The sequence below is a fragment of the Aythya marila genome, assembly GCF_965140915.1.
Source record: "Aythya marila genome assembly, chromosome: 1".
Classification (NCBI taxonomy): domain Eukaryota; kingdom Metazoa; phylum Chordata; class Aves; order Anseriformes; family Anatidae; genus Aythya; species Aythya marila.
In genome coordinates, this window is record NC_139042.1 from 113,630,475 (window position 1) to 113,657,011 (window position 26,537).

At 36.6% G+C, this 26,537-nt stretch overlaps 1 protein-coding gene across 4 annotated transcripts in view; it reads right to left on the reverse strand.

Moving 5' to 3' along the window:
- The window catches only part of ZNF654 (zinc finger protein 654), a 35,608-nt gene that overhangs the window by 4,140 nt on the left and 4,931 nt on the right, over positions 1 to 26,537 (reverse strand). Inside the window, exons 2-8 of one of the 4 annotated variants that reach the window (XM_082780002.1) lie at positions 20,397 to 20,542; positions 15,803 to 15,884; positions 13,622 to 13,757; positions 9,524 to 9,726; positions 8,632 to 8,771; positions 4,089 to 4,230; positions 243 to 2,544 (exon numbers count right to left, since the gene is read on the reverse strand). In XM_082780002.1, the coding sequence (XP_082636128.1) occupies positions 243 to 2,544; positions 4,089 to 4,230; positions 8,632 to 8,771; positions 9,524 to 9,726; positions 13,622 to 13,757; positions 15,803 to 15,884; positions 20,397 to 20,542 (3,151 nt within the window). Of the gene's footprint in view, positions 1 to 242; positions 2,545 to 4,088; positions 4,231 to 8,631; positions 8,772 to 9,523; positions 9,727 to 13,621; positions 13,758 to 15,802; positions 15,885 to 20,396; positions 20,543 to 26,537 lie in introns of those variants that run through there. The other 3 variants (XM_082780000.1, XM_082780001.1, XM_082779999.1) reach the window with 3 other exon arrangements.

Sequence of the window (26,537 nt, forward strand, 5' to 3'; positions counted from 1 at the left end):
TATTCTCAACAGCATGTCTACTTTGAACTTACAAGTTGGTGTAATATTGTGTTCCAATTCTTAGGTACCTATTGATTTCAGTGATGTTCCCCTCTTTAAACTGTAGCATACTGCAATTGCTCAGAAGTTTTGTCAGAAGTCCTATCAGTTTGTCTGTTTTCAAGGACCACTACCTGGTCAGTATTTGCCTCCAAACAAACCAACCAACCCACCCATCCACCCAGAAGGACTGTAAGACTTACTTTCATCATCTGAATCGAATCCAAAGAGCGTCTGACACTTCTTTTGTGCAAGGTGAGCCTCAAGTGCTTCTGAATTACAGTAGATGGTCAAGCAGTTGCCACATCTAAATCTTTCTGTTGATTTGCTACAAAATTTGTCTTGTTCAGAGTGAGCATCTACTTTATCAGTCAAAATTTTTCTACGTTTTGGCATACTAATGTATCGTTCATCAAGGTAACTTGGAGGCAAGGGTCTAACATATGGTTTTGTTAAGATGACACCATATGAAGTATTCTCTGTCGTCTGATTTGGTTTAGAAGGTAATTGTGAGGCAGCAGCATTATTCTGTGGTATATCGTGACAGTTCTGTAAAACAGGTAACACCAACCCATTCTCTGTCCTTGTTTCATCCGACACTCTGTCCAAAGGTGTTTCTGATGACTTCGATGATGTCTGATCTGGGTCGCTATGCCCATTGACTAGTTGGTCACTGACAGCATTACAGTTCTCCGGATTTGGCTGTAACACAGGTGTCTTTTGGTCTATCGAAACTGTAGCACTCCCCTCAGATGAACTTTCATTTCCATTCTGAATTACATTGTTTGCTTTTTTCTCTACACTTTGAATGTACGTCTTTGGTTCTGTCGAATCCTTCCTTGACTTCCAAGTTGGAATTGGTAAATCTACAGTTTCTTTTTCATTAGTGGATTCGTCATCATCTTGGTAACTACAAAGTTCTGAAGGGTCATCTGAAGAATCTTTTTCACTTGCATCTTCTGAGCATTCTGGACTTTTATTTAAATAATGCTGAGCCTCATGTTCATACAGCAAAGGGAGCTCCTCAAACAGCTCACAGCACTCTGCGAAGTTACACTGAGCTTTAAAAACATTATGACTTTTTGTATGCTCTGCAAGCTCAGTTGACAGCTTAAATCTCTGATTACAATTAAAGTGTAAACAAAAGTAAACATTTGGATACACATGTCTCTTCAGGTGGTCTATAAAATGTTGGGAATCTGCAAATTTTCTCTGACAGAACCGACATTTTCCTTTATTCCATTTCATTATATGTTGCTGCACCTTCAAATCAGTTGGATGAGCTTTTCTTGCGTGTTTATTGAGGAATCTTATCTTTTTAAACACTCTAGCACAACCATTAGCAGGGCACTTAAAGCTTCCTTCTTGATCCATAGCATCAATGTCTTTTTGAGGACAGAAAGCTCCATTCACTTTATGTAGAATAGGTGACTCTTTACTGGAGCTCTCATCATCTTCAGGCAAACTTTCTGTACTTAAAGCATCAGGAATATTATTAAAGCAGCTGTCACAACTACTGTTTTCAGTAACATCATCCTGGTCACTTAGATGGTTTTCTACTGCATCAAATACTTGTTCAGCATTCTCCTCTTCTGCAACTGCACTTGGAGCTACTGCCATCTCCGGTTCCTCTTCTTTAGAACCACCAGAACTCCCATTTTCAAGAGAGAGAGAAACATCAGAACATTCTAGTTCGTTTAAAACAGGGGCCTGCTGATCAGCCTCAAGAACTGCAGCAAGATGTTGCCTTTCTATCTTTCTGACATGATTCTTTAAGTGCTTCAGCATGAGTCCCTTTTGCCTGAACTTTCTGGTGCAAAGTACACAGGAAAAACTGCCCTTTTTTTGGTGAGCTTGTGCATGTCTCACAATGTGATCGCCAAGGAACTCCTTGTTGCATATCACACAGCGGTGGCTTGGTACAGTATTATCCAACATTTTAGATGCCTCAAGAGCTTCATGGTTCTTTTTGGCATTACCTTTGGAGTGGGCTTCAGAGAGGTCTTCAGAGTCAAGCTCCCCATTGCTTACATCTGCTGGACAAACCTGCTCCTCACTCAGAGCCCTGTACTCCGTTAGCTTCTCTACATTTGCAGTAGAGTTTTCCAGTGTACTTTCACTTAAGCCAACAAAGGCTTTATCCCCCAATAATGCTAAACAATTCTGCTTGATCATCAAGAAATTCCAAAACTCAGGATCAAAAAACAAACCTTTTTTCAAAATTGGAAGCAATTCAAAACGTACACGGTTTTGAACAGAACTAGTGCATTCATTGTATTCTTCATCTGCACATTTATATAAATGTTCAACAGTGTAGTAAGATTCCAAGGTGCGTTCAAGAAAAAAGATCGAAAGCGCACAGATCCTGAGGATCTCCAAGTCATTTGGCAAAAAGTGAGCAATTGCTTTGTAAATAAGACTTTTCATACTGGGATCTTCACGGAGGTCCAACTGCAGGGCGCATCCACATATCTCAACGCAAATCTGAAGCCCATCCTCACCAACCTGCAGAAAGGAAATCATAGTATGCAGTACTGTATATAGTTCCTTTCCTTACAGGATTACAGAAGTCTACAGCTTGAAAGTCAAAAAAAATCTAAGGGTGGGAGGGGGGGCTGACAAGCTAGTATAAACAGTGCCCCAACATCAATATCCCATGTATTTATATTTGTCTACTTACAAAATACTTAGGAGTTCAGAAAGCATGATACTTGTAAACATTATTTGAAGTCACGTGCATTTTAAAACAATGCTTAAACAATGAAGGACAGTATCTTCTTATCTGCACATTAACTAGGTTGTTTCACACTACAATTCTACAGTTACTCTCCATTCTGTCCCTGCTTTAATTTACTTAACTTGCATTGGAGAAAAATAAAAGCCACAAAATATTGCTCTTGATATTCAACAATTACCACCAAGAAAACCATAACAACCCATGGCCAAGCATTTTAACAAGCCTCAATTTTCAGAATTGACGAGCTCCATTTCCCTCTCTTGAAATTACATTTTTAAGTTCTTGAACTTACATTTGGGAGGGATGTTCAGAAACATGCTGCCCAACATATGGCAGATTAAAGAACGAAGAGTTTCAGGGAAGCGTACGAATAATTAGAATCTACCTACATTTAAATGTGTGTTATAGTGGGTTATTAAATAGAATTTTATCACTGAGATGCAAATACAAATAAGATGCAACTCTTCCTAAAGCTACTATATCAAGTTATTCATGTTACCAGGAACATTTTAGAATACATATACTGAGATTAAAACCTTGAACAACAGCAGATCAGAACTGCAGAACAGCACCCTTAACAAAATAATTTCTGATTAGTTTACCCAAATATTTAGGGTGCAGAATAGGGAAAAGCTCTGTTCAACCAGGCCAATAATAAAAAGCAACATTTGCTTGCAATCAGCCAGCACTCCTGAACGCAACGGATCACATGTTACATTATCCACAGTTGCTCATGAAGTAAGACTAACACGTTACATTGAAATATAGCACATTGGTTTGGAGCAAACTGTCATCTTAGACTAGCTCTTCCTTTAGGTTACATTAAGCACTTTTTCACATCTGGTTACAACTGGTGGAAAGATTCAGAACTTTTAACAAGAGTGAGAAGCAGATGGAAAACACAGATATTAAAAAATTCCTAGTTCCATAAGGAGCCTGGCTTAAAACAAACAGACAAGAAATCTTTCGCATTTACTCATTTCTTAGCCGTTTCCCCACTTGTTTCCCTGCAGAATGACATTGCTCAAATTTTCTGCAGCTAGAAGAAAAAACTTACTCAACAAGAATTCAGTCAAATAAGTCATAGAAATGCACTACAGTTCAAGGACAACCATAATATCAACACATATTCTAGAACCTGAAAAAGCTTTTTAATTTTATGTCTTTCCCTGCTCCCTTGACTTTCTACAAGAAGTGGCCATTACACAATAAAAACATCATTTCTCTTCACTTTTATTAGTAACAAAAAGATGGAAGGGAAGAGGTAAAAAAAAAAAAAAAAAAAAAAAAAAGAAAACAGAACAAAACTTACTTCATCCTTAATGACTTTCATGAAAGGAAAAATTACTCTGACATTTGTAGCAATTCTTAAAAGCTGGTAGCACTGGTCGACAAATACTTGTTTTGAGGGGTTAGATTTAAGCTGTAGTTTACTCCAAATGAAGATCAGGTCCCTATAAGTACAGAACAAAATATTTTGATTAAGCTGAGTTTTAAAGAACTCGATCACTAAGCATGTACAAAGAACAATGCATATTCTGCAACTAAACTCATATTTGAGGGCTTGTAAGCGATCTAATTAACAAAATAATTGTACACAACGTGCACAATGGAAAATGCAACTTAATCACTTCGTTAAAGCATTCAGGGTATCTTCTATCACTGAGCCTATTAAATATGCAACAACATATTAATGTACTCTGTTTAGTATCAGAGAACTGCATAATAAAATCAGACACTACACCACACAGCTCTTCACACCACCGGCAGCAAACATGAGGCTGAAGAGCAAGCTCTAGACATACTCCAAATCTGTTTTGGGATTAAGTAACTTTAACAGTGAGGAATCCTTCTGGAAAAGACGTGCTAGATGTGGAATACAGGAGCATTGTAAAAACCTAGTCTCCAGTATGGTCTGCTGACAGAAAGTATTTTTATCCAGTTATACATACTACAACATAATTTTATTTTCTGACTACTGTCATCATCGAACTTTCTAGCCCACAGCAGTTATATCAAAGTATCAGGCTCTACTGCTTTTCATACATCTGTATCACTCAAGTTTTCAAACTGACATAAGGGAATGTAAGAATAGATTGCTAGACTCCTGCAGCAGAGCTTGTACACAGACAATGTGTTTAGTCTATAAAATACTGCTGATTGAAATCTACTGTCTGTAGAAAGCTTTACGCTCTTGAATTCAGAGACCTTAGCAGGCAACAGATCTAATCTTTAGTTATTTTCCACCCCATCAAAGATTTTACACAGGAGTCAATGAGGTTAAGACCAGGCAAAAATCCCATTATAACATGACAATGAAAACCAGAGACTAACTAACTTTCATCTTCTGAAGGAAGACAATTGTTTTCCTTCCACCAACCTCCTCCCTCAGGAAAAGCAAATAGATACTGACAAAATACTTGGCTGATATTCAAGAGCCCCTAGTCTGTGCCAGATATAAATCTTACACACTTTGTGAAATTAAGCTTGTCCTAGTGCGGTCAACGCCTGCACGAAGAGAAGTGACAGAACTGACTATGACAGAACACCAACCTCACTTTTATATTTAGGACAGCTCCATATTCTGCTTGAAATTTTAAGTGCTAATTGAGCCAGACATGAAATCTCAATGGTTTTCTTCCATTCAGAACCCAAGAAAACTGAATTTGGAAGAAAGATCATGCTTAAACAGCATAAACACTGCAAAACAAGTTCTACCGACAAAAATAGTCCTACAGGCTTGCTAAGGATACAAACTGCTCACCTCTTCCTTTACCAGGCTGATAATCTATCTTCTTGATATCTCTTTGCAAGTTTTCCACATAAGTTTTAAAAGAGTTAGAGGCTTTGTGGACCAAACCTTTCATAAAAATTCAGTTAAAGTCACAACTTACAGAACAAAAAGAAAGAAAAGAACACTTTTGTTAAGGATGCTCTTTAGTAATGCAACTCAAACTCACTGCTTATTAACATTAAACTGAATAGCAGATGCTGCTCATCTTTCCTCTGCTTTGTCTCATACCATTTTAGACAAGCCATCTCAACACTAATCCTGGGGAAAACTCAAAGTTACTTTTATGATAGATTAGTGGTTTAAGTGTCATGCAATTTGCTCAGACAATGTGAGGGCTGGCACAAAAAAAGAGCTGAAAAAGGAATGGAGCAAACCGAAAGAAGGAGCAGCTCCATGGGTGAACATTTGTCATTACATCAGTTCAACTAGACCCTGATGTCAAATATTTTAGGTCTATTCCTCCACATAGACATGAAGTCGCCTTCTCAGGCACATTTCTGACTTTCATATTTATTGTTATGTAAAGCATTCCTAAACTGCTGATTGGACTCCATTTCTATGTCTGACCACACTACAAATGATATTCAAGATTGACTCAGATAGTTTGATAGCCATTTCCTTGAGCATTGAGTATATACTTTACTGAAACGTACATGCTGAATGCTGTTACCCAAATCACTAAAACTACCTAAAGGCCAAAGACCGATTGAACGTGTCCAAAGGAATTCCTTGACTTAATGAACAGTAATCGCTTGAAAACAGCCAAAACATCATTTAAAGACTGCCTGACAGAGAAGGCAAGCCTTTCTGCTACGGCTATTCCATTACAATTCTGTCTTCCTGGGGAGAGATCATTTCTTGATACTACATAGTCTTCAATCATGTCATTATGGACTTATTTCTGACCAGTAACTTTGTACACAAATATTTCTAACAAGACCAAGTACAACTTTTTTTTTTGTTAGCAGTTTATCTATCAGCAGGCTTTCACTTCAGAAAAATAATTCAGATCATCTGAATCTGGAAAACTGTAGCGTTTTATGACAGATCTGCTTGAAGTCCATCTTCCTCAGAAATCGTAAAATGGTTTCAGCTTTAAGACCTAATTCATACAGGCTTCTTCACAGAAATACCTGCCATTTACAGCTTTCTAATCTATTTTGGTTATCTTATCTTTGCTAGTAGTGGCTGCTGCTGGAACTCTAAGATCATCAGTTCCAAACAAGGCAACGTGACTTATGCTGTGCTGAAGACATAAAAATCTTCTCTGGGGAAAACACGTTATGGGTTAACTTCACTCCTACTTTTTACAAAACTTGAACAATGGTACAGTCATATTTAATTGCTACACAAGCTTTGTCCTGGCTTACATTACCTATTAAAGATCATCCATACTTCTCTTGTAGGCTATATAATCAATACGGCTCAACATATGTATAGAACTCAAGTGCTATACTAGCTACTTAGACATAACTGCTCTAAACTCTTTTAAAGATCAACAAGTTTTTACTTTGAAGATTAAAATAGTATAAGATATGGAAATTCTTTTCTCGATAAACAGGTACCAAACAGTACTTCAGTCTCTTCTGGTTAGCAATTTCACTGTTGACACCTGCTTTACCGGAACATAAGGGCAGACATCTTGTTTCAAAATGGCTGGAAATCAACTGGGCACGAACAAGGTTAACATGTATCTTATTACAACAGACGGTGAAAAGCAAGTCTAATACCAATATTTACAGTGCATTTCTTAAAAGACTGTACCCCTGAAACTGAAAACATTAACTGTAACTAACTAACACTAAATATAACTAATAGGTTACATTCACAAATTTCCTAACAAGCATCAACTCCAGAGATGTAGCATTTGGGAAGGAATCAGCAACATTGGATTACATTATAACACTTGTCAGTTGGCTCAGAAAAGCTACGTATCTGTTTTGGTTCAACTTGGTCTCATGGGGATAGTAATGGCCACCTTTTCTTTTTTGGAACAACTCAGTGAAAAATGCCACAGAATAACTAGGTTTTGCAAATAAATCATGTTAAAATTTAGATTGCTATAATTGAGATTTCTGAAGGTTGATTCAATGCAATCAACTACTTGTCCAATAGTTAACGTAAATGTTATTTCATTAATAAAACTTTGTTTCAGCATGTCTGATCTTCATTACTTTCTCTAGAAAAAGAGAGATGTCTCACTACAGTTTCCTTAAATCTGTAAACAGTGAAATACTTGAATAGATTCTAGACTCCATGTTAAAGCTAGCTATACAGATCAATCATTTGATCTCAGTTGATTGAAAAACTTCAGATCTTTGCTAAGCCTTTCTGCTTCAACTACATAATCAGAGAAATTAATCATACTTTAATCAAGATATGCAGACGTTACTTCAGGTTAAGAAATTATACAGGCTAAATGTAAGCATTACCTTCCACAGACATTTTTCAGTTCTGGCAATGATGAAATTTGTTTTGACACCTCTTCAGAACATGCTTAGTAGCCACAAAAGTGTCCAACTATCAAGCTGATTCAGTGTATACAAAGACATTGTTAAACCTTTTTATTCTTAATCCTTTCCCAGAAGACTCTGAATTACTTCATAAACAGAGTCACAGTATTAAAGTTTGCATAATTTTGGAAATATATGTTCTTTTTAGACACATTTGTGACATAATAAAGTTTGGTTATTATAAGCAGCGTGATCTAACTAGGTGGACAAGGAAATAACTGCATTGCAAGAGCCTACACATTACATACTGTTACACTTTGCTAATAATAAATGCCATATTTACAGGTATTTATTCACAGCCTAGTGTATCTAAAGGCTCACTCTTCCGTTACTTGGAAGCAGTTAACTAGGGTTAGGTACTATGTAGAACACCACTGTACAGGACTGTGCGAAAAGGCAACAGGCAAAACAGATGTACTAGGAACGTTTACAAGTCATGTATAATCTGTTTTTTAAACTTAAACTACATCTCAAAGTCAGATGAATTTCATTTTGGCATTAAGCATTTCTTATCTGCTAAGCTGCTTCACCATAAATAAAGTATTTACCATATACAATACATGTCCCCATTTTGGAGCTGTGGGACTAGGAACGATTCACATAGTTGTAAGGCTAAGGTAGTCTTCCCTTCTTTTTCAGTGTTGCAGATGATCTCAATTCCACTCTTGCAATCAGTCCTCAACAAGTGCTATACAATTAAAATAAAATCAATTTAGATAAATTTGCTAATACAAATAAAAAACCTATCAGACCTCACTATATTAAAGAAACCACTGCAAACTTCAGAAACTTATTATTTCTTTAGAACAGCTTTTGTGTAGGTCTGCAAATAGAGACTTAGGAAAGATTTAAAGCTCTTTTAGATCCTGAGAATAATTAGTCAGAATAATTGCCTGAGTAATTAAAAGACTACACAAAAGCCTTTTTTTGAATTACAATACTTCATTCTTATAACAAAGTTAGGAAAAGTATTTTTTCCAGTAAGTGCTATCAGTGGTAAAAGTAGGACCACATTTAGACAGAGGGTGTCATTTTACATACTGTGGCAACATTAAAGATATTTTAAAACTGACAAAACTATCATCTATAAAACACTGGACCAACATCAAGTAGGCTCAAGTGGTTTTGATCCAATAGTAGTCAACTGCAAAGTAACAGTCAGTAAACTCAAGTTACAAAATTTTAATGACTTAAGTTACTTTGGGAATATATCTGTAAGTAAACCTGACCAAAATAATTTCATTCAGGTCAACAAGATTTGTAGGCACTTACATTTATCTTTTCAGAGCTTAAGCCCGCACTAAATTAAGCAATACCAATGTAGTTGCCTGATTTTATGACGACGTTTGCTTCTACAAAAATAAAGAGTTCAATATGCTCCTCTCAACAATTTGTACACAACAAGTACCACTTCATTAAAAAAATGTATACTGACAATACCTCCTGGAATAGCTGATCTTCTAATGGTGACATATAAAGACAGGTGAAAAGAGCTTGATGGAAATACAGATCTTTACTGATATCTGGATGATTTATGCAAGATTTGATAAGAGCCATTGCCTCAGGGATGCGTTCACAGGCAATAAGGTATCTGGCACGTAGTTCAAAGAACAGTGGATTTTCAGAGCTTAAATATTTGTTAACTGTACAGAAAAGAAAGATTTAAAGGCAATTAGAATATGAAGTCCAAACACCAAATATATTTAAATTTAATGTTGTTTTAAACAGTGCTATGTCAACAAATAATATAAAAAGGCTCTGCTAAAGAAGCTATCAAATATTTAAGTAAATGCCATCATCAAGAATCCGTCCTTTTACTCTGAAATCATTTTTCTTATAACAGTAGTTTATGTCAGTAATTTGTTTGTTTGTTGATCAACACAAGGTGCTGCAAAGGATTAGTGAAAATACATACAACTCAGAAGCAAATACGAACATTTCCAAGAAAAAAAAAATCCTTCCTTTCTCAGCACTGGAATCTAGATGATTGTCTGAACTACAGGACCTACATCACTTCCAATACTGTAACTATAAATATTTAAAACAACTCAGGATATTCTTACACATTAAAATGGAAGAGCTTGGAGTGGGGAAAAAGTTACCTGCAATTCACAAGCTGTTGCTTTAAATATCTTTGAACACTTCTGTTTTTGCTTGGAGAAGTGGAATATATATACTGTTCCTTCCTCTAAAAATAATGCTGGGCATTTCCCCCCCACACACACACACCTAAATGCCTAGATACCCTTAAATATTAGCCTAGCTTGCTGGAAGTTCATTTTTTCCTATCTAAAAGCTAAGTATTTAAATGAAATAATTTCAGCTGAAAGAAACAGTCAATACTACACATATTAGCCATTCAAAAATAATGAAATATGTCACCTTCTAGATGACATATATTACAGATGACAAATACAGATTTTCAAAGATTACACAGATTCTAGCATCTTTTATCATTACAAGCTGAAGTGTCACTTGAATCTACAAAATTCTATAATGCTGCTTTTATTTTGAGAACTGTTTGTATCTTTTCAAGTAAACGCACTTTGAGGTCTTAATAGTGCATTAATGTTTACGTAATATCTTGGACACTATGGCCCAACATGCCTCTTGTATTCTCCACAACTCCTGTGAGATAGAGGAGTATTCCAAAAAGACAATTTTAGTGCATAGCTTGTAGTACTACAAGCTATGTAATACTACTGTTTTCCTGAAATCAAGCATTACTTGTGTGACAAGCTTTCATTTAAACTTTAAGTTCCCATTTGAAAGTCATTCTTTATGTTCAGAAACAGCATTTTCTCTGCCATCTGTATTTCATGAAAGCAAGTGAACATTTCAAGTGCGTTACTGAAAGTGATACAAGGTTTTAGATGAGATTCATTAGTAGATGTATCTTAAGTTCTAACTTAATTGAAGATTTAATTCCCACTACCCATTAGCACTTTGGGGTACAAGCATAGTAAAGGTGAAGATGGAAAAGAAAAGACTGTGTCTAACAATGGTCACTGAACTGCAGCAAACAGTAATCATATAGAATAATCCTTAAGGCCATGTAAACGCCTCTCCTTACATTTGAGTTAATATACTTCAGGTAATAAATCCCATCGTCAGTTCGTTAAGCAAATAGTACACAACAGATTATTGAACAACAATGTCAAAAATCTCAGGCCAAAAAGAGTTACCTGTTATTCTCTCCTAATTTCAAGAAAATGTTGTATGCGTGTATACTGACTATAGCATTGTCTTCCTTCCAACAAGGAAAGATTGTAGTCCACAATACTGCTTCTGGTACGTTCCCACTTGGTGCTGTAAATTCTTAGCTCAGTATGCCCCTGTTTTTAAACAGGCTGTGAGTTCCAGCTTAACAACATGCAGGGCTCTGCTCCCTCCCTGTCATGGAATGCCCTCTTTTTCCAAGAAGGCATTTACAAGGCTTCTCAGTCTCCAAAGCAGAAGACAACCACTAACTATAGTAGCATTTACACAAGTCTGCAATATATTAGAAACAGCCCGGGGACAATGTCTATTCTTGTTCAGGCAGCATATGCAGTGCTTTGCTTTGGAGAGATAGATGCCAACCATCAGTTTCAAAAATAATTAACCATTTTCAACTGAATGTTCCCCTGTCTACAATATTCTTTTGGACATTCACATTAGGCTGCCCTACTCTTCATCACCTGCTTATTGCATCTATGCTGCAAAAAATTCCAATCCATATATAAAACCCTGCTATTTTTCCTTAAAACCCCAGACTACCTTCCTTTCCAACCATCTCAATAAGCACTGCAACATCCCAAAGTACTCTACAATTCAAGTAAGGACAGGCACAACAAAGTTTGTCTTGGCCTAACCTTTTGTGTAACTGATGAATCCAGGACAAGATTATGTTGTTCACATAGTACATATTTATTCATCTATCTGACTTCCATGAGTAATGGTTGATGACTCAGCAATAATAACCAGTTTTCCCTCATTTGAAAGAGTGATCCCTGAGGGATCTCTATGGCCAAATTTCAAAAACATACACCAAATATTGCCAGCCTATAAAGCAGCACAGAATGTTTGCTTTAAGATTTCATAAGAATCAGATTTTAGATGAAGTGAAGCAAAAAAAGAAAACACTTCCAAAAGGTGTTATCTAAAATACAGTGTTTGTGATCACAGATGAGATGTGTGGAGGGGAGTTAATCAGCAGATTTGAAGCGTAAGAAAACACAGGCAGAGGGGAAGGAGATGTAGCCTGCCATTAAAGGAAACAAACTGATCAGCTAATGACAACAGGCAGTCTCATTCTCCTCTGCCAGGTAATACTGAAGAAGAGTTCTTGAACTGTTACTCATCATAATCAAATGGCTTCATGCTGACCAAGGAAATCAATAAGGAAAAGGATTAACTAAATCTTTGCTGGAAAGATCGAGACTGAACAAAACATTTCAAATTCCTCCTGAGTCATACATGCTTCCATTCTTTCCTTACATGTTCAACTATATATTATTCATCTTACTGGATTACAACTCTCTCTTCCATTTGACACCTAGCTCCAGATGATAACTACCAAAACTCCCAGTTAAGTCATGCAATGCAGAATAAAACGAGGATAATGTTTGTTTTCATTTTGTTTCTGTATGTATGTGCCTAGAAGTTTATCAGATACGTAATAAAAATCAAAGGTAAACTGATGTTTAACTTCTTCACATGAGAGACAAGCAACAATCAAAGACTGCCCACTGCATCAGATTAATTTGCTATCAAACCACTTCTCGTGGTTCTTCCTCTTCCGTTTATAACAATGTGCTCATTCCATAAAGTCATCAATCTGAATCATTCACTGCACCATAGTAACTGGAGAAGAACTAGTATTTTTATCACTAGCAAATGGAAACAATTCTCAAGAGGTCCTCCATTAACATTGCTAGCAAATACAGAAGAGGCTAGAGGCGACTTCACTGTAGATTGGATATGCCATTTTTACCCTTGCAAACATTCATTAACTGCCAAGTTACATTTGTCTGCATGCATGGTTTGAAAAAAATAATCCTTCTTTAAAACCCAACTCGAGTATATATACTAACATAAACACAAAGTAGCTAAACAGATGTAGCTGCTTAATTAGGCTTAGTTCTAAACAGAGCCAAGAAAAGCCCCAAACCCAAGTATATAAATTTAAAAGAAAAAATTGAATTAGTCATAGTACCATGAGAAAAAAACTATGTATCAGGACCTCTCTGATCACGATACGTTAGTAGCCTAACTGAAGTCAACTTTCTCTATGTGCTCTTCCTGGGTTAGAACACATGGATGTTGTAAACACATTTTAGAAGTGAATGCTCAGTAGCTTCTTTTATCTGAGTAACTTGATCCCTGTATTATAAAAGTAGACTGAAGCTAGCACAGAGATCTAGTTTTCTTTCAAAAGAAGGACTGAAAAAAAATGTGTTCAATACCAGCTGACAACACTTGATCCCAATATCAAAAAGGCCTAACAGCACATTTTCCAGCACTCTAAAAATAACAATTACAAGGTAAATTAAGTACCTAATTCCTGTGATACAGGCTTTGCTTTCAGAATTGCTTGTAATACTGGATCCTCCCAAGGTCCACCATCTCGAATGATTCGAGTCACTAGTTCCAAGTTCATATTTCTGTATCTATTTAGAAGGTTCTGACATTCCTACAAGTAAAAAAGAAAAAACACAGTTAGAAAGATGAAAATAAGTGTTGCGTAAAAATATATTTAGACCACCCAAGATGATATTAAACTAGAAAACCCATTCATGTTCAAGTATTTCCTTAGTCAACAATTGAACCTATGAAGTCTTGACTGCCTACATAAAGTCCTAAAGCAACAACTCTTTCTGTAACACAGAACTGTGGAAGCCAGAATATTTTCAACTGGCACTCAGCAAGGCTCTTCCATTTGCATAACAATGGCAGCACAACTCTGTGGGAAAAGTCTTCACCTGATGCTAGTCTGCACAGATTCAGGCATGTTGACACTAGAATTGTGATGCAGCGATGAAGTCTAAACTCTTCCAAGCTTAAGGGAAAAATTGAACTAAGCCATATGAATCACCATCCCTCAAGCAATCATTTCAATCCGAATTTCTATCTAACAGAAATCACGGTTGCCTACAACAATATGTAATGTTTTTAGCCACCCAGGATTTTCATACATGCTGAGTTCCATACCTCCCTTCCCCAATTTTTACTTGCTGGTCAAAGTATCAACATAAGAATTCTACTGTCGATTAACAGTCACAAGAAAAAAGTATCTAATTTTGAAATTGAACTAAAATGATATCTTAGCTTTCTTGTGGGTTGTTTATAAAGTGAGCTGAGATGACTAACAACACAATTGAAAAATAGCTTCTATCCATACACAATTAACTTCTTCACATGTTCTTTTTCTGTAAAATCTTTTGTTTTCAATTCCTCAATGTCTCCTTTCATATTCAGATGAATATGTTCAATGGTAGAGAACAGTTAAATAAATGAAACAATAGTTTTCACTACCAGTTTGATTATACAACAGATTCAGATGTTCTTTATCAAGAAAATTATGTAAAGATGCATTTTAATATATTCATCGTTTAAAAGTCAAGGCAATTGGGAATTGTAATACAAAAGCACACAGAATAAATTGCTATGCATCACACTTGGTAAAATTCTTTCTTGTTCATAGACTTTTTTTGAAAAGCACTTACCAAAGGACTACTGAAACACCCCACTACTCTTCTGCAAGAGACCATACCCATTCATGGGGCTGCTAAGCCACTCCTTGACCCTATTCTTCCACTAATTCTCAGTAAGAATATAATTGCTGCTGTTTAGATAATTAAGGTAAGCGGTGCTGACTTTGCAGCAGGGATAACAGAGGTGTCAATGTAAAAATCACAGGATAGCTATTCTTCAAACTGCGGTTTCATGGTCAGTCTAAACAGAAGAAGCAGCCTTGTTTTTCACCCTTTGTTTCCACATCAAGTTTATTCTCTCATGGTTGGCAGAAGTGCGTTTTTTCACATACACTGAACTCAATTCTCAAAACTGGCCCTGGTCCAAAAAAAAAAAAAAAGACAAAAAACATGAAAACTCTAGCCTTATCTGGTGGAAAAAAAGGATCTATGTTAAATCTGGTAACATTTCTCTTATACGGTACTATACGGACATACCAAAAAATTGTCCCAGCCTAGCCAAGAGTATAATAGTTTTAAACAATGCCAGTTCATGCTGACCTGAAGAGTTCAATGAAATATTCAATTCCAAATTTACTGTTTAAAACCACAGAGGTAAACTTGACCTTTCATGTCATGAGGCGGTAAAAAAAAAAAAAAAAAAAAAAAAAAACCACCACACACCACACTGGATGGCAGATGACCTTAAGCTCCAATTAGGCACAAACAAGCGAAGCTTCTTTCTTCTATATAGGAAAACCATATATTATGTCTTAAATCAAAAAATGGTTTTAAAAAGAAAAAGATTTACGTTTTACCTAGTCCAGAAAAATTCCAATAGAAATACTGATGATTAATATAAGAATAAATGGCTTTCCCTTAAAAATATCCTTTTTATAAATTTGTTGGTATAATTGCAAGTAAAGCAACTAATCTCTTATTATAATGGCATATTTCCTCTAGGTTACACATCCACAAAAAAGCTTGTCTTCACATGTACTAAAATAGTATTATCAAAGGTTTATATGAAAGTAGGCAACACTACCTGGATTGAACCTAATATATCTTTCAAAGGATCTTCATAGAACTCATCCTTTCCAAAGAACAGCAGCAATTCAAAAAAACTCCTAAAAAACAGAAGTAGTGACAAGTCAACCACACTAAAACGTTCATTCAAGAAATGAAACTACTGTAAATCTACTGCTCTAAAACAAAATAGCATTTTCATAAGTTTTGGGTCCTTGCCAGCACTGAACAGTTAATGTAAAAGGCTAATGTAAAGGCTAATACCTAGACACTCTAAACACTTCTACTCAGTTCTATAATTTAACATTGGTCTTATACTCTGTGCTGGACTTTAGCAGTTAGACTTCCCCCACGCCCTGAAACACATTTTTCACCAATCATTGGGTCACAAGTAACTCATCTATAGCTGTTAATATGGTATCTAACAAATCCAAATTAGCAATAAAACAGAGAGTACTTCAGAACAAGTTAAAATCCCCACGGCTACACCGTTTTCATAAGTTCAGGTCATAGAGACTTACATACAGTACCTGCCTGTACTTCTCTCTCAAGGACTGTAACATCCGCCATGCTGCTGGACCCCACTCACCATTAAAAAAAAAAACAGTTATCTTCCACCAAAACATTTATCAGACATGTAGCAATTTTGAGGAAGGAAGAAAATAGCTATACAATTACTGAAGACTGCACATTACACAACGCATACTGACTTTATGTAAGTGCGGATTCCCAGCAATTCATATTTTCAAGTATGATGAGCAACTTGTACTAACGCATTTTATTCGTTTTCAACCTGCCTTATTTTAACACCCACTGAAATCTCTCTAAAGAGATGCAGGTTTAGCGGTGCTATTAATTTCATATTTCCAAACAAAAGCCTTTAAAGATTACTTCCAGAAGTAGCTTTTGTGCAAATGTGTAAACGGAACTACATTCACCTCCTGCTTGGCATTCAAATGAGTTGATTAAACTTTGATTTTACCACAAAGTTTCAGGCAAAACAGATCCCAGTGTAGTAATGCAAATTGTCAAGTGTTACCTCAAAAGAGGTGGCAGATAAAAGAGAAGGCAGGACTGGCCCTTGGAAAAGCAGACTAGATTCCAACTGACTCAGATGTTAACATTGCCTTTCATGTTTTCCATCGTATTAAAATAATGTTCTAGCTTTTTTTTTTTTTTTCCATTTATTTTTTTCATTGCAGTGACTGAGAAAAACAATCCCCTGATAGCAGAATCGGAGAGGTTGGTAAAAATTAACCTTTCAGAGCTCAAGACAATTTTAAGTTTTCACTTACAGAAGCGTACTTCTAGATGCCACTTGCAATTCAGTCAGTGGCTAGGCGGTTGCATCTTACTAATCAGCAGACAGCTCCAGCACACCTGCTACTGCTCTGCCTTAAGATTCTGAGAGATTATTTATATTAGGAAAAATAACTATTAAGTATTGTATTAACATAATCTGCAACTGCTGGCTGCATAAGTCATGAAGTATGACTTATTTGGCAGTATCTGAGTGACTCTGACAGGTTAAGATGAAAATTCAAAGTTGAATGGAAACAGTGTGGAAAGCACAATGGTGTGCATCCAGTATGTTTTAAAGGACAGAATAGCAAAGGCTTTTGGTCTCATAACATAAGAACACATGGATCATTTTCTTTAGGAAAAAAGATGAAGTAGAAGACAATAACTGTGGGAAGTTCCAGCACTCTTCCACTTGCTGTTCTTTGACTCAAGATCTTACTGACAGCAATTTCTTTCCTGACTATCACGTTTAGTCCTTTGTTGCAACATCTCTTAAAATAAAAGGCAGGTTTTCACAAACTTCTGGACAAGGTACTATTCTGCATAACAATTAAATTCATTGTAATTATCTCCAAATTTAAAGTCACTCTCATATCCTCATTACATTTAAAATTAAACCGAAGTATCCCTACAAAACAAAGTATTTCATTTTCAATAAAGCAGATACAGAATAATGTAAAGAGCAGTTACAAAACATTTTTCCTCTAATTTTCAGAAATATTGTTGATTAAAAAACTAAAATATTCACATAAACAATTTTCTAAAATTTTCTTTAGAAGTCCAAAAATTTCAAAACTTTACTATGGGAATTGTTACGGAACTAATGCAAGAGTATCATAAAATTAAGTTTCCTTTAGATTATGCTGCAGTAAGCTTTCTCTTAGACAATTCCTAGCTAGAAAATTTAAGATATACATTCATCAAGTTCCATGACAGGATCTTTCTACAGATTAGGTCTTTGAATCTTAACTGAAATATGTAATAAAAAAATCAGTACCAAATAAGTACTTCATCCAGAAACACACTATCTCATCTTCATGTCAGTAACAAAAAATTGCAGCCTATTGACTCTCAGTAAAGGTTATGCTTGAGTCATGTCATAATCTGGAGAGCAGCCACACTGGAACTTAATAACTGGCTAAGACAAAGCCGTTTATAGCAACTTATATAATCATCAGTTTTTATTTGTTTTCATTTACTTAAAGACAGTAAGATCCTGACTAAAAAAAATGTAACTAACCGTGATCAAGCATGAACCACAGTTTTCTTCTGGATAAACACACCTGCTTCACAATCTTTTGAGACTAATCAACGAAGCTATTGAAGCATTTTCATTTCCTAGTCACCAATGTACGTTCCATTAAAATTACTATAGCCAATTCCAGCTTGGCCTTGCTATCTTAAAACTGTCTGCAATATTGCACACCCACATTTATATCCATCTGTCCACAGTAACGGTGCTTCTGACTTTCCCTGACATCGCTTCTTCAGTGTTACCAGCACTGTCTAAGAACACTGACAGCATTGATAGAAAACGCTATTAACGTGGTACAGATGCTGTCTCAATTGTGATGATGAGCATGGCTAGTACATACAGGAAACGCAACAGTCACTGCTGTAAATACTTCATCACCTAATTACCCAGGAAGCCTTACTCAAGTGTGACAACATGAGCAGATTTTTGTTGTCTAAGAACTAGGACTTAATACACATGAAATTTTCGAAAGATTTGAGGAAGGTTTCCTAGGTAACTTGGACTGCTAAGTCCTAGAATGCCTTTATGATATCGCCAATCAAGCTGATTCAAAAGAAAAAAAAATCTCATTCAGTAATTCTAGAACAGGAAGAAATGTCAGCAAATAAACTCAGCTTCAAAAACCAAGACAGACAAGGCCATTAAGAAGTCAGCAATCAGTTCAGTTCTAAGTTAGCAGGAATGGTGACCATCCTAAATACAAGAAACATCTGAATTTCTAATTCCCACCCCACATCCGCACTACTCTGATAATTGGAAGTGTTTACAGGTGCTGTTTGACCTTCGTGAAATGATTTTTTTCTGAAAACTAGTGAAATAGAGAGGTCACCATCTTTTCATTTATTTGCTAGTTGTTAGCAAAAGATACATAAGCATTCCAGTTTTAAAAATCATTATCTTCTGATTCCATAATAGTCTCGTGTCAAATAGCATCCCTCTCCCTTTCCCCAGTAAGTCTCATTGGTAAAGTTTCACCAACATTTAAAGATAGCAGATATTTGGACAAGCATACCCTATAAAACTTTAATTATTACTAATAGCTCTAGAAGAATAGAAAGAGTTCCTCCAGACAAAGTAAAGCCTATGAGAACATTAACCTCCAAAGACTTGATGAAGCATGATGAGAAATGTCCAAATGAACTCTGAACTGGGACACTAGGCTGTATTTGAAAACAGTACTCAACAAGAAAGCTGGACAGATACATCTGCTTTACTCTAACTGAACTAGCAATAAAGCTAAGCTTTTGGGTTTTTATCTCCATCTGTTGATGACAAAGATCAAGTACGCTGTGACTTGGCTAACTAACTCAAAGATTTTGTTGTCTTCTTCTGTTGAACACTAAAGTTTCTGAAATATTAAAAGTAGGTTCTTACAGCAGAAAAAATTGGACTTCACTATGTATTGATCATCACCCTGACACTTTCAGCCTTCATGTGGGAAAACCACCACAAGAAAATCAGGACTATACACTCTGCAGTTCTCCGTCAAATTGAATATACAGTTAACTAACCAAAAGTCATAACAAGTCATTTCCATATGCATTTTCATGACTTGAGAGTAAAAAAAATCAATTTTAAAATGCATTAATTTCTTAACCCATGTAAGAAATTTATCTCAGCAAACACTTAGCTTATTACATCACTGGAGTAGAACAATAAATACTTTTGGTAACATATTTACAGTTGTGTGCTGCCAAAGGTTGGTCTTCAAACACTCCAAAAATTGTTTTTCCTATGATAGCCATCTGTAAGGTGATCACTTAACTTCTTTCTTCAGATAATTAATTTCATCAGAAAACCCTTATGACACAATACTGGAATATGCAGCTTCAATACTTAATTACATAAAATGACTAAACTAAATTAGTTTTCATATCCACAGTTAGCTGTTCTTTTCTGACCAAATGTGACTTGGTTCCACACAGCTAAGTAAACTGGCAAAACTGCTCTTAAAAAAGCTCTGAGGACCTCTGAAAACCTATCGCTATTATAGAAGTGCAACACTGACATTCCACATTTTATGGGAAATAATAATAAAAAAATAAGATGTACTTACAAAGCTAGGCTACTCAATACATATTGTACGTGCTCACATTCAGCTGGAAATGATACACAGGCAGACGTGAAACAACAGAGCGCCGTTTGAAGCACCTGAAGCTGAGGCAAAGGAACCTGCCATCTTCCAGCATAGTCTTCAACAACCTAATGACAAAGCATTGAAACCTATATTACAAACCAAAAACATCCTCTTAAATTAGAAAAAAAGTTAATACTGTACCTCCTTTGTTTCCCCTCCTTCCTCAGAAACAGGGTTTCATCACCCCAAAAAGTCTCATTCCACAAAAACGGAACACCAACCATTTTCTGTGCCAGATTTTAAAAAATAGAAACTTTATGACTTACATTATAAAAGATGTACCATAAAGAATCTTCAACTGAGTCCTTTCAGAGGGTAAGTCCAGGAAATACTTTATTCTAATATAGTATCACAGTAGTTATTACATTCTGCATTTAAACTTAAGTTTTTATTTTGCAACAGAATACCAATTAGAGTGTCTGTAACAATACCCAGACAGCCTTTTCTAAACAAACTTTCAGAGAGGAAAATGACTAGCCTGCACTCTTCTAGTCTTCATGTCAGCAGAAAAGGGTACAGTCACTCCTTCCTATTTGAAAAAATAACTAAGTTTGGCCTTTTTTATGTACATGACAGAACTTAAAGCAAATTGTGCCCTGATCAACAGTTATGGAACTGTACCGCTATTTATAAAGCAACACGAAGGTGAAAAATAAGTGTTTTAATAAAGACGCTGATTAAATCCTTGCCTGGTCATCTAGTCAATTTTACTTGTATTATTAAGTGCAAGAATACCCATGTTTCTGGGCTGCTCCATGAGTACAGCACTGAGTCGAGCTCAGCACCAAAACATCCATGGGTAAAAGCACGCACCAACTCTGCAGCAGACTGGTCATTACACTGCTGTCCCACAGCAATAAGGAGGCCAAGGGCTTTGGGTCTTGTCCACTCTTTTAACCAACAGCCAAGATGCAGGTCACAGGCAGCACCCGGCAAAGACTGACAGGGCCAGTTTCCTTCATGCTTTGGCATGTTGCTCATTTATTGTTCTCTCGTTTTTCTCCATCGCAATGGCACAGCTTCAGTAGAAGCAGAAGAGAGAGACCGAGCTGGGCGCTAGGGCTTGGGGCACTCCACTCCTGCTGAGGAAACTTCACTGAGATCTCCTACACCCTTAGGATGTGAGAAGCTGAGGGAACACAACGCCATCAATCATGTTACAAAGAAAAAGCTAAAGCACACACAAGGAACCAGTGAGTGATTCAAGGAATAAATTGAAACAAAAATTAGATATATTTTCCTTCAGGATTTCTTTTCGACTTCAAGTCTGTGAATCCCTCTCAGATTTGTCCTGTTGCCTATCAGCTAAATAAAGGATTTAAAAGTCAATTTGAACAGCCAATATTTTTAGCTCCAAAGCTAAAAAGCTAAAAGCTTTAGCTAAGTTAAGTTCGGGCTCTGCAACACAAACAGGCCAGTGTCCCATTCCTGACAGATTGGTTAGAGCTGTTCTAACGCAAAGCAGCTATTTGTAATGGGACCGGTAATCTTTTATCATCACAAAAAACAACCAAGGCTGATTACTGTTTTGAAAATGTATTCTTTCTGCCAAATTTATTGCAATAATTTCTGTTTGAAAATCAGTTAGTTTAATGCAGCAAATATCTAGGTCAATTGGATGAGAATTAGCAGACTCATGAATAAATCCTCTTCCTCTTCAAGGAAGAACAAGCACTTAATAAAATTACACTGACACCGTCTATTGTGAGCTCTCTAATATTTCTAACAAGGTGCCTTGAACAGGGAACTACAGAAGTCTTCGGAAAAACAAAGCAGCACAGAACAGCTTTGGGTGGCTTTAGCAAGTAGAGGAAGTTTCCATTCCCACTGTGGTATTCTACAACAGTTAGGCTTGACAGCTACAGTACTGATATGGTCGTAAATAATTTCAACCAGTGAGACAACAACATTTTCTTATGATACTAATTTTTTCTTGGTAGCATAAGGTGCTAACTGTAAATAACTGTAGAAAGGATTTATGACAGCAGGTTATGAAATTCCACACAGACAAGCACGCAATGATACTTGAGGAAAAAAAAAAAAAACAAACAGCCAAAACATTTAATATGATGGCCTTCAAATTAGCAATTACTACCCTGGAGCAAGACTGTTATTATACTAGATGTTTTCATGAAAACGTCAACTCAATGTGCATCGCAGTGCTCAAGAATGCAAACTAAACATGAGGAGAGGAGTTAAGGCAGCAAAGCAGAGCGCTACCTACTCAAAACCACAGCACATCCCCACACGTTTCAAGTCACACACTATTCTGGTACCTACCCATTCGGATTTTAAAAGACAACACAGTAGGACTAGAACAGATGTGAAGGGAGGCAACAAATGCTATGTAGCAAAATAAATTTCACTTAAGGAGCAATGAGGTTGGTAAACAGGAACAAAAAGAATTACAAGAGGTAGTTTTTCACACTGAAATCGAGCTATGGATCTCTTCAGTGAAGGGATACTGCGGATGATAGACCCCATGAGCTGAAAAAGATATCCTCTGAAAGGTACTAACTACATAAATAGAAGGCTCTATCTGATGCTTATGAAAGCATATAGAGAGATCAAAGTTACTGTATTTGCTCATTTCATTCCTTAATTAGACATATATGAACTTCTGGTAAGATTCTGGTACTAATGTCAGGGTTACTGCTTCTGCAGATAATCAGAGCTCAGAACAAATGCAACAGAAAGTCATGCTGAGAACCATGTTTGACACAGCAGTCTCCGACAGGCATGGTCCTACCTTACAAAAGCCTGTGCAGTCTTATTAGTTGCCTGTGCTGCACCAACAGACTCCCCTGATCCCAAAGCAAGCTAGCTCAGGGGCTAGCTCACCAGCAAACAGCCTGCTCTCCCCAAAGCCATCGGTCACTGGCATTGGCTTTGTTAACTGGCTGACCACCCGACCATGAAGTACCACAGGTAGCATAGAGAAGGACCTAGTCAAGAGCAACACTGCATTGGAGTAGGCAATTAGCCTGCAACTCAAATATATCCACAGAAATTCACAGACACACACCCCCCCCCAGACACACCTGAAACTGGTGAGGAGTAACATAGACCTGTTGGAATGGGCCCAGAGGATGGCCACAAGGATGCTCAGAGAGCTGGAGCACCTCTCCCGTGGGACAGGCTGCGGGAGTTGGGGTTGTTCATGCTGGAGAAAAGAAGGCTCTGGGGGAGACGTTATGGGGGCCTTCCATTACCTAATGATGGCTACAGGAAAGCTGGGAAAGGACTCTTTGTCAAGGAGTGTAGGGACAAGGAGGAATGGCTTTATACTGAAAGAGGGTAGGTTCAGATTAGACACTAGGAAGAAATTCTTCACTCAGAGGGCAGTGAGACACTGGCACAGGCTGCCCAGAGAAGTCATGGATGCTCCATTCCCTGGAGGTGTTCAAGGCCAGGTTGGATGGAGCTTTGGGCAACCTGGTGTAGTGGGAGGTGTCCCTGCCCATGGCAGGGGGTTGGAACTGGGTGGTCTTCATGGTCCCTTCCAACCCAAACCATTCTGTGGTTCTGTGAATATGAATGGCACACTTATTTTCGGAGTATGGATACCTGAAAACATGCAATCTGTCAGTCCCAGGAAAAAAAGTTACATACATCTAAAATTAGTCAAATTCTTAAGACTTAAAACTATCATCAATAAAACAGTGAAAGGAAGTGCTAAACTATGCATGAAATAAATTCCAAGCCACCCTGCATACGCATTCTATTTGTAAGGGAAAAAAAAGTTTGTTTAGCAATTCCATACATATGTCAATGTCTGCTTTTAAGCACCCTCATGCAATAGCTTTTTCTTTAACAGGAACACCTTTTTTTTGGTGCCATGCTTTGAAATGAGACTGTAACCCAAATAAGTCAAGGTTTAAAACAAACAACCAAGAGAATTCCCCAAATGAAAACAAAATCCTTAACTTTATCACTTCTGATATTCTTAAAGGAAAACAAAACTCTAAGGGACATGCATATGGTCACCCTTATCTTGAGAAGCTGTATCATTAACACCTCAGAAAAATCCAATAACTACACTGAATGCTAAATGCCTAAGTATTTCAAGTTCATGCTCATGAGCACATTTTTAACAAGAAAAATAATTCTGATTTAATGAAGCCAGCCAAGCAAGAAGCACATAACACTGCCAGAAGAGTGGCATGTTCTTTGTCCAATATACAGTGCAGGAAGACAGAAGAAGGTAGTTGGTTTGTTTTTCATGAATTTCTGCAGCAATTCCCTTCCTGAGCTCTGTTTGGGTGCAATTTTTCTTATACCCTTGTGTATAAGCGACTAAGCGCATAGCGATTGGAATATGCCCCAAACACGTAAAGAAATTAAAATGTTATGAGTAACTGTGTTATTTGAAAATCTGTAAGACATGTGAAGCAAAGGTTTTTTGCAACTCTAGGCCTGAGGTTGCTACAACTTTTCCTGTCCCTCTCCGCAACAACAAAAAGAAATGGCGAAGTTTTGTCATGATTATCATTTTAAATGAAGTTACTTGTTTTTTTCTTTCCTGTGAGATGTAACAGTGAAGGATGTCACCGTGGGACTAAAGCCACAACAGTTCTGTGAGTACTGCTGTTTACAGTTATCAAGAAAGCTAGCTGGCACAAAAAATGAAGTAACAAATATGGTGCTTGGTACAGAAAAAAGATAAAATCAACCAAAAAGGATTTAAAGTGTCAAAGAAAAAATAATATTAAAAAAAAAGCTTGTTTAAATATGACTTTCCTGAAAATTAAAGACCATCATTAAAAGCAATAGCTAACACTGGCTGACTACCCCAGAAGTACCAGCGCAGCTCAGATATAAAAGTTCAGTTCTAGAAGAGTACAAGTAAATTGCGAGTAATGCCAGATGTATTCTACATGGAGTATACTACCTGGAATCATCAGAAAAAAAAATAAACAAACCTTTTACTTTTTTTAATCTTATTGAGTCAATGGCCATAATTTTGGTACATTTTGACATACAGTCAAGCTAACTGTATCCTTACAGAAAGGGATTTATCGGCCAAATAGGAGTAGGAAAGATCTTAAAAACTTTCAGGCTGCATAAAACATTATTTAATCGATACATCACACAAAACCATTCTGAATCACTAACTAAAAGATGGATTTAAGTAATGGCTTTACTGCAATTCACATGTGAGTATTACATAAGGAGTAACCAAACATAACCATACTTCTGGCAAAAGAAAAAAGATCACCCAGCAACAGTATGACACATTCTATAAAGGCAAGTTTCTGCCAAGGCTCTACCCTCAAAGCTAAATGCACCCGCAGCCACTGAAAGCTCATGGATTTGGCGCAGCTTGCTTTAAGTATGAACACTACCTAAGGCAGCGTTCCACATATCCCTTACATTTAGCTAACCAAAGAGCAAGCTTCCATCCATATTTACAATCTGTCATTTGAACAGCAGTGAAATTATACGTTAATCCTAGAAAACTAGATTTGACTCCCTGTAGCACAGAGTTAATGTACATGTTTAAGATTTCAATATAAATACTTCTTTCAGTCATGAAACAAGAAGGTGTAATATTTCTCCTCACCTTTCAATTAGTCCCTCCTAGAGTGAAAATCAACCAGTTTGTGGAATTGTTTTGATTACACACATAGACAGTTGACATGCAAACTGACGCATCAACACACAAGTTCAGATCACAAGTGATATTAGCAGGACACAACTTAAGGTGAGTTTCAAGTTAAAAACACAACGATTTATTCTCATCTGAACAACTGCCATCTAAAACAGGCCTTTCCTAATTTCTGTGCTACCTTTTGTTTATCTCTATGCTACCTAATTAAAATAAATCTGCCTTTTATTACTTGAAGAAATTTGAGCAAGAAACCATCTGTAATCTGCCAGATTATGCTGCAGCAGCATCATTCAAAAGACATGCTTCTTTTTAGGTGTACAAACCTGCAACTTCTACATTACAAGAATCTTGGTATATTTTTCATACAAAACTGGCAAGCTTATTTTTCATACAAAAGCTAACCTTTGAGAGAAGGTGTTATAAACTGGAAAAGAAGCAGTACAAAGAAG